Here is a 9,042-nt window from a genome sequence, read left to right on the forward strand (position 1 = left end):
AAACTTGACAGACTTGACAGAATTTATTTTTTCAATTTATAACCATGTTTATCGCCACCTAATCCTGACGCATTTGTTATTTAATCTTTCAAAATATTACGAAACCTTTACTTTACAAGACTAGTTTGATTAAATAAAGAAAGTATTTAAACAGGATTCATCATGTGGAAAGGTCTAAGACTAACGCAATCAGAGTTAGCAAAGCTGCATTTCACTAGTTATAAGCTCCAACGTACCGGTGTCCCAGCCCTCAATTCTGTCCTGAACCAGTGGTACGAGTTCTGCAAGAAGCCTCCCAAGGGCTTCGAGAAGTATTTCCAGCCGAACCCCAGTCAGAAAGACGCTAAAAAGCCCGACAAAGATGAGTCGCCAGCGCCATCAAAAAGTCCGTCACCTCCTTCGAAGCCTACCTCTTCACAAGACAAATGGAACATGAACATGTTCAACCCGGCGGGCAGTGGCGGCGGGAAGGGCGGCGGCCGCGGAGCCTTCGGGGGAGAAGGACAAGAGAAATGGATGATGTTTGGAGCAATGGGTGTTATGACACTACTAGCCTCAATAGCATACTTCGAGTTAAGGTACAAGGAAATCAGCTGGAGGGACTTCCTCAACCTCTATCTAACAAAAGGATCAGTTGAAAAACTAGAAGTTATCAACAAGAAGTGGGTGAGAGTGAAGTTAATGCCGGGTTCATCAATTGAAGGCAAGGTTATCTGGTTTGCCATCGGCAGTGTAGACTCTTTCGAGAGAAACTTAGAGAATGCTCAAATTGAGCAGAATATTGACCCACCAAACTTTATTCCTGTGATCTATAAGACAGAGATTGAAGCAGCCAGCTTAACTGGCATGCTGCCGACGCTGCTCATCATTGGATTCCTCATTTACATGATGAGGAGATCTGCCAATATGATGGGAGGGGGAGGAAGGAAAGGAGGTGGCCTATTCGGAGGTGTCATGGAGTCTACGGCCAAGCTCATCAATCCAACTGACATTGGAGTCAAGTTTCAGGATGTAGCTGGTTGCGAAGAAGCCAAGATTGAGATTATGGAGTTTGTAAACTTCCTGAAGAACCCACAGCAGTACATTGATTTGGGGGCCAAGATTCCTAAGGGTGCATTGCTCACTGGGCCACCTGGTACTGGTAAGACCTTGTTGGCAAAGGCCACAGCAGGTGAAGCCAATGTACCATTCCTCACAGTCTCTGGATCAGAGTTTCTGGAGATGTTTGTGGGTGTCGGTCCATCAAGAGTAAGAGACATGTTCAGTATGGCTCGGAAACATGCCCCGTGCATCCTGTTCATTGATGAGATAGATGCTGTGGGTAGAAAGAGAGGTGGACGCAGCTTTGGAGGTCACTCGGAGCAGGAGAACACTCTTAACCAGCTGTTGGTAGAGATGGATGGCTTCAACACTACAACTAATGTAGTGGTACTGGCTGCTACCAACAGAGTAGATATCCTGGACAAAGCTCTTCTACGTCCTGGTAGATTTGACAGACAGATCTTTGTGCCCGCCCCAGACATCAAGGGCAGAGCTTCCATCTTCAAAGTCCATTTGGCTCCATTGAAGACCACACTGAACAAGGATAACTTGGCCCGCAAAATGGCCTCATTAACTCCAGGTAAGTGTTGCATAACATCAGATAATCAAGAATTAGGTTTTATGAAAATACTAAAGTATTCATAGAAATGATGAGATTCTTCAGTGCCAAGTACAATCTTTTGATCTCTGTATTGCATAACTATTTCAGCTGTCCATTTGTTAGCCATAAATCACTTTGTATTAAATGTTTCATATAATTTTAACTGTAACTATGCAACCATTAATACAACAACCTTATTATCGTTTCAGGCTTCACTGGTGCAGACATCGCCAATGTGTGCAACGAAGCTGCCTTGATTGCCGCGAGAGAGCTTGGTACCGACATTTCCCTTAAGAACTTTGAGGCAGCTATTGAGAGAGTTGTGGCCGGTATGGAGAAGAAATCTAACGTTTTGCAGCCGGAAGAGAGGAAGATTGTGGCTTACCACGAGGCGGGACATGCGGTGGCCGGCTGGTTCTTGCAGCATGCTGACCCGTTGCTCAAAGTCTCCATCATCCCTAGAGGAAAGGGGTTAGGATACGCCCAGTACCTTCCTAAAGAGCAATATCTGTACAGCAAAGAACAGCTGTTTGATAGAATGTGCATGACTCTAGGAGGTAGAGTCAGTGAGGAGATCTTCTTTGGCAGGATCACGACTGGCGCTCAAGATGATCTGAAGAAGATTACGCAAAGCGCATACGCGCAGATTGTCCACTACGGAATGAACGCTAAAGTTGGTAATGTGTCTTTCGAGATGCCTCAACCAGGAGAGATGGTTATGGACAAACCATACTCTGAGAAAACTGCTGAATTAATCGACTCTGAAGTAAGAGTGCTTATTGACAGCGCGCACAAACACACAACCGATTTACTCATCAAAAACAAAGACAACATCATCAAAGTAGCTGAGCGATTATTGAAGCAAGAGATCCTTAGTCGGGATGACATGATTGAGTTGCTAGGCGCCCGGCCGTTCCCTGAAAAGAGTACGTACGAAGAGTTTGTCGAAGGCACTGGATCTTTGGAAGAAGACACCACGCTTCCTGAAGGGCTGAAAGATTGGAATAAGGAGAAACAGCCAACCACACCACCGCCTAAGAGCATACCTACTGAGTCAACTAAATAAGTACACGCGTGTTTATGATGTAGATCGTTTATTAGCTTGTTTTATTTTATGTGAATAAATGTTTTTATTAATATTAAGCCTCAAAGGTCTGTTTTGTTGGTTCATTGCTTTGTTATCTAACTGTGAAAATGGAGAAATCATCAGGCAATTTTGTCCTCGAATACAAAATCTAAAGTACATAATTTAAGTACCTCAGGCCAGTATGTTCAGTTAGGTAATGAAACAACCTGCGCATTTTTGTTTTAAATAAACTAGAGTAGCTTTTGTGACTATAACTTGTATAAGTATAAATAATTTATTTATTTTGTACAATAAATAGTTTCCGGAAAATGTACTACGATTAATCATTTATCATTTCCTTGATCTAGGTAGGTACGTACGTAGACAGTAGGTACAATCTAAGATGTATAGGGCTTATGGATTCCAATTTGATCTTCCATGTCTGCAGTCCATACCATAGCCCCAGTTATTAAATAGTATTGCCGGAGAAGCGAAACCGTAGGCATGTTCCTGACTGGACACGCAATCAGATAGGTATGCTTTACGAAGAATTGATTGCAATTCTTCGTAAACCGTAACTAGCGTGGGTGCTTCATAGCGGCCTACCTATGGCTAGCATTAGCAGTCAGTGGACGACGACTGACTGATGAGATGAGTAGAGAGATTAGAGGTCACACGACGCTCGCGCTCCTAATCATTCGGCCATTAGTATATAGGTACATACCTAGTAGTTATACTACCACCCGGTACTTTGAAATTATGAGCAGTCTGGTTTCCACTTCCCAAATAAGTTGAATCTAAGTACTATACTACTTGGATTTAACTTATAGGTATGTACCTATCTACTAATGGCCAGGAATGATTAGGAGTGCGAGCGTCGTGTGATCTAGGTAAAGACCTACTCATACAATAAACAAAAGCTATTACAGCGCCATCTAGTATCATAAACATTTAATTTATTATCTACCTACAGTGACTACCAACAGACCCGGTACGGCTGCCTGTATACCTACAGAATAAACAACAGTAAAATTTCCTAGCTATTTGTCCATGTATTCTACTACGTCATACTACGTATTTACCTAGGAGTACCTAAACCTCGGTCACGGTACCTAATAGTACTTGCACCTATACATAGTCTAGATGTTAGTAAGTAACTAGGTACCTGACCGACCACTTAATGAATAACTCATTATGTTACATAATATCATACAGTAACATATACTATGGTGACTATGGTCCTTGCTTACGCATAAGATCCAATAAGATCTTAACACACATTGTTACTATTGTACTATGTTATCTTGATATTTCAGGAGACGCAAGATCTAAATATTCTATTGAGGCGTCTTATTTCAGTGTATATTGGCTATAAATATGCTGTAGGTCAGTTTGAAACATATTTTATAAGATGTTCTACGATTTTATGGTGATAGCAAAATACTGAGGTAAGTAGGTACTATATTTTAATTGGACCAAGGTAGGTAGTCTAGGTACCTAACCCAACTAGAACTCAAACTGAGGGTTAGTGAGAGCCATAGAATGAACTAAGAGAGAGCGCCTAACTATACTTATGAAATAAAGCCCTAAATAATGGATGTGATTGGTAAGGTTTATGAAATGATTCACAACGGTGTCAAGTACCAATAATATTTAATTGGCCACTGGCTGAAATCAAAAAACTTTACATTGCCTCCCGTTTCCATGTAAAAATTAATATTGTACATAAAATTGGAGGAACAAATTCAACAAAAAGAAAAAAAACAGGGTTATATTAAAATTATATGAAAATATTATTCAAATATTAGCTGAAAATACATCCAGCCTTCTTTCTGTTTATTTAAATAGTCACTACATTACTTTATACATCACCAATTTCTTAAGTAAATTCAGTTTTTGTACAATATAAAAAGAATCTTACAATTAAATTCTATGTTTACAGGCGTTGTGTAGTGTGAAATAAACACATACACACACATACTCGCAATATGTTACTCTTGATCGAACGAGCGCGGCTAAATTAGACAAAATGTAACAAAATATTAAAATTATGGTAATTACGAGTAACTACACTATTTATGCTCAACATTTTATGTCAATATTCTTTTAATTATAATCTATTCTTACGGCTAGCCTATGAAATAACATTATAAATGATGAAACATTTTCCTCACGATATCATTCAACAATTAATCCATTTAACAAGTAGCATTCCATTTAATCACGACAATCGAACAGAAAATTAAAACTAATCTCAGTAACAACGAAAGTTCCATTTAATTACAGTCTCTGACTTTTTCTCCTTTTGGTTTTCGGCCGCGTTTCTTGCCGGGCGTGACTTCGGCCAACACCATGGCCGCCCGCTTGGCCGTGCATGACTTGCAGAACCAGTCTTCAGTGGCCCCTGGCTCCTCAGTGATCCCCACGCATACCCAGTGGTACCATCCGTCGCAGCCATCGCAACCAATCATAGGGGATCCATTATCGGGTCGTCCGCACGCTGGACACACCCAAATCTTGTTGCCTTGATCGTCTACGTAGTAAGGCGTCGGTAATGGACCCAAAGGCTTATCCGTGGCCACAGTCGGTACCGGTACCGGAATCGGCGTTGGAACCCCCTCAACGTCCTCCGCCATTTCCATGTCATCATCGAACGCCTGCCCTTTCTTAGCTAGCGTTTTGCACAGTATCCTCTTGTATTTATTACTGGATGGGGGCCGATTCTTGCGAGTCGGCGAGCTGCCTGAGGGCGGTGGTGATTTCGGCTCTTGTTCTGCCGTGTGATTGTGTTTAGAGTGCTTTTGTTTGGGCGGTCTGGTCACCAGAGGTGCGAACTGTGCTAGCTCAGGCGAGCGACTGTTTTCTCTCGACACGGGGTCATCGACCGGCGCTGGACTGTCCTCATCTTCTTCCTCCTTCTTGACGATCGGTTTTATGTTCAACTTGAAGATGTCAGGCGAGCTCGGCGGCATCGGCGAAGCAGATCCGAGCTTCAGCGTCAGTTTGGGAACTAATCCGTCCGCAATTTTATCTTTTTTCTTCTCCTTTTTCTCCTTCTTTATTCGATCCTTCAACTCCTTCAGTTCCGACTTGTCGTCCTTATCCTTTTTCTTTTCAGACTTATCTTTGTTTTTGTCCTTCTTATCTTTCTTCTTCTTGATCTTTAGGCCGTCTTTGTCTTTCTTCTCCTTTTTATGTGCTTTGTCCTTCTTTTTCTCGGATTTGTCTAGGTTGTCGTCTGTCTCTTCTGGGGGTAGGTCTTCCTCCATTGTGGGTGTTGGTTGTCTGAGAGGCTCGGGCGCGGGCGGGGGTGAGGGCGCGCGCGGGGGCGGCGGCGGCTCCGGCTCTCTAGGGGGGTTCAACTCTATCGTGATATCCGGCTGCACGGGAGGCATCTTATACATATTGGACTTATGCTCCTTATGCGACTTGGACTTGTGTTTCTGCAGTATGTTTGGAATGGTCGGCGACTTGTGCTTGTCCAGTCGATCTCTCGAGCCGGGCGACTTGTGGGTCCCTCTGTCTTCGTCGTTATCAACTGGGATGACTTCTAGGCTCGGCCGGCGGAGCATGGGAGGTATTTTGCTAGAGGAGGAGCGGGAGGACTGGCCGAAGTTGCCCATGGACATGAGAGGGTTGGGCATGCCCGGTAAGAAGCTTGGGCCGGGGATGAGTCCTGGGCCAGAAGCTCCTAAAGCGAACGGATTGGCTAGCAGGTTGGGAGGGGCGAGACCGCGTAGAGCCGGGTTGTTGGCGAGCCCTGCGAGAAAGTCTCCCCCAGGGATGAGTCCTGGACCCGGCATGAGTCCTCGTCCCGGCGCCATGTTGTGAAAGAACGGGAATCCCGGCGGCAACGGCTTTGACTTATCATTCTTTGGCTTGCTTAACTTAGGAGATTTAGCCATCTTCAGACCAGGCTTCTGCGCCTGTGCCATCTCAAGGGCTAGTTGTTTTTGTTGTTGCTTCAGCAGTTTCGCCTCTAATTTTGCCGCCTTTTCCGCCGCTTTGTCTTTCTTCTCTCTGTGCTTCTTTTCCTTTTTGATTTTTGGACTCACACCAGCTATATCTTTGGGATAAGGTAATTGTAAGGACTTTTTAATTGTTAATGAGCCAGGCAAAGGCGGTATATGACTTTGCTTTGGATGAACAAGTGCCCTGGGCTCTGGGCTCATGTCAAATGAATCATCATCTATACTAATCACTTCATTGGTTGTTAAGTCCATTTCTTTGGACAAATCTAATGCACTATCATCATTGTTGTTCACAAACGAATCCTCACTTTTTGTTGTGAAATTATCATTTCTGTTTTCACTTGTGCTTTCTATTGTAGTGGAATTGTGTAATCTTGATGAAGTGTTAGGAGATTTATCAAGGCTTGCATCAGAAGACACTTTATCTTCTTTAGATTTGTTCGATATTTTCTTAAATATGTTAATTTTTGATCTGTCTGGCTGCGAGGCCAGTTTCACCTCTTCATCTATGACTTCCTTCTTTATTTCGATGTCTGGTATTAGAGAATTGCCAGCTGTTTGATTCCTATGTAGAGGCACATTGGATACTAGTGGAGATTTTGAGATGGGGATCTTTCTAGGCACAGGGATTGCATCTTCTGCGGTGACTGTATGTTTGTTCACCACTGGGGGTGGAGGGGGATAGTCCATGGGCTCTTGCTTAATCACTGGCTTTATGATTTCCTGGACTGGCACCAGTGGTGGCACTGGCTTGGGAGATTGAAGCTGCTTAGGGGCCGGCATTGTAATATTATGATTATGGTTTGTTGGATGAATATCTCTACTTTTAGATGGGTATCCTGGAGGATACTTGTCGGATTTACTGCTATCTTTAGATTTACTACTTTCACCTTTATGACTCTTGTCTTTCCTTTTACTTTTCATAATTTTGCCATTTAACAACTTAGATTTTCTTGATTTCTTGTCAATTTTGTCTATTGATGGATGTAAGGGTACTTTCATAAGATTAGAATGATGCGAGTTTGCCTTGTGTTTGTCATGATGCCTGTCTGAAACAATAGTTGGTGCCTTTGCTTCAGGCAGCTTGCCTTCCCGTGCTGGTGACAGGAAACCTGACATAGTCATCATAACGCTGCTAATTTCTCTAGTTCTCTCCTCTTCCTCCAGTCTTAATCTTGGCCGTTTGCTGGTAGGTAGTGAGATAGGGTCACTTGGTCTCTTGAATGGATCCTTACTCTTCTCTGGACTATCTGTGACTGATATTTCAGGGCTAGTACATGTAGTGCTAGGTGCTGCTGTGTCAATTCCATTTTGCCGGATCTCCACAGTGTCGGCCACAACAGGTGTTTCCCTTTCCTTCTCCGGGTACATGGGGGGCAGGTGCTCGTGCACATGCATGGGCCTCGTGACCACCTCATGGCTGCCAGGCTTGAGGAAGTTCAGATTAGACTCTTTAGGTTTGGGAAACCGTTCAACAGTGACCGGTGGTGGTATAGGAGGCACACTACGGGAATAGTCTAGTAACTCGGGCAGTTGCACATGTAGATCTCGAAACACTAAGCCTAAGTCATCCAAATTTGGTTCAGTCCTATTGAATTGTTCAGCAAAATTGTTTGCTTGTGTGCCAAGTGTCCTGATGTACTTTTCTAGAACGTGGACCAGGATGTCCAAAGGCGTCGAGTTTATTCCGTTCCATCCAATGGTCTGGCATATTTGCGCAACATTCCTCCGCAGTACCTCGCGGGCGTACGCCTCTGACATTATGACACCAACAAAGTTATCTGGAACAAACAGCATTTCCACTTTTATTTACAATAAAATACAAGTTGAATTAACAAACGATCATTTATTAGACATTGTTTACACATTATCATTGTAACAGTATCCTGTTTCACATGGTAAAAGAGCTAAAACAGCAAATCTCATGATTTTTGTACCTGCAAGTGTCTAGTGAAACCGAGACGATGTTGGGAACTGTGGAAAATTTCAAATTTTGGCGACACATGTATGCTTTTATACGAACTCCAGGACTTACGGATAATTTATAAAAACACGTAAATCAGTAATAACGCAAAATAACGAAGTATTTACGTAAAAACTTCTCAGCATTCTAAAAACACAGTACCCCGTGCGCCATGATTGCATTTTGGGTTGTCAATGTTCAGTGTTGCCACATGCAATAAAATAGTTGGCGGTATTGTATGGCTTCGTTCACAAAAAAATAATCGATAAATGTAATCTCATACAAACTGCGTTCGTATTTACCTATGAAAACTTTGCTAACGTCATATATCGTTAATCTTAGTTTGCTACACGAGAGAGTTATAATTTTACTATCAAATACATAGTTTATATTACAGTAG

The 9,042-nt window shown here is 42.8% G+C and overlaps 2 protein-coding genes across 3 annotated transcripts; one reads left to right on the forward strand and one right to left on the reverse strand.

Annotated features, from left to right (window-relative positions):
- Positions 1–3,039, forward strand: LOC105387271 (AFG3-like protein 2). Its single transcript, XM_011557972.3, has 2 exons — positions 1–1,621; positions 1,852–3,039. The coding sequence occupies exons 1-2, from the start codon at positions 163–165 to the stop codon at positions 2,706–2,708; spliced, it is 2,316 nt and encodes a 771-aa protein (XP_011556274.1). The 5' UTR covers positions 1–162; the 3' UTR covers positions 2,709–3,039.
- A 1,305-nt stretch (positions 3,040–4,344) lies between these two features.
- LOC119690328 (transcription initiation factor TFIID subunit 3) lies at positions 4,345–8,837 on the reverse strand. 2 transcript variants are annotated; one of them, XM_038107080.2, is made up of 2 exons: positions 8,617–8,837; positions 4,345–8,460 (listed from the first exon to the last, which is right to left on the reverse strand). In XM_038107080.2, exon 2 carries the CDS (start codon positions 8,438–8,440, stop codon positions 4,985–4,987), a length of 3,456 nt encoding a protein of 1,151 aa, XP_037963008.2. In that variant the 5' UTR covers positions 8,441–8,460; positions 8,617–8,837; the 3' UTR covers positions 4,345–4,984. The 2 variants fall into 2 exon arrangements, with proteins under 2 accessions (XP_037963008.2, XP_037963009.2); XM_038107081.2 differs by having other exon boundaries at positions 8,715–8,830.
- Between the last annotated feature and the right edge of the window lie 205 nt (positions 8,838–9,042).

This window comes from Plutella xylostella, chromosome 7 (assembly GCF_932276165.1).
Source record: "Plutella xylostella chromosome 7, ilPluXylo3.1, whole genome shotgun sequence".
Classification (NCBI taxonomy): Eukaryota; Metazoa; Arthropoda; class Insecta; order Lepidoptera; family Plutellidae; genus Plutella; species Plutella xylostella.

What these genes read in the sequence shown, in the direction of transcription:
- LOC105387271 (XM_011557972.3), top strand. Translation starts at nt 163, where the DNA reads ATGTGGAAAGGTCTAAGACTAACGCAATCAGAGTTAGCAAAGCTGCAT. An exon ending in AATGGCCTCATTAACTCCAG is followed by an intron (nt 1,622 to 1,851) that starts GTAAGTGTTGCA and finishes TTATCGTTTCAG; the next exon opens with GCTTCACTGGTGCAGACATC.
- LOC119690328 (XM_038107080.2), bottom strand. Translation starts at nt 8,440, where the DNA reads ATGTCAGAGGCGTACGCCCGCGAGGTACTGCGGAGGAATGTTGCGCAA.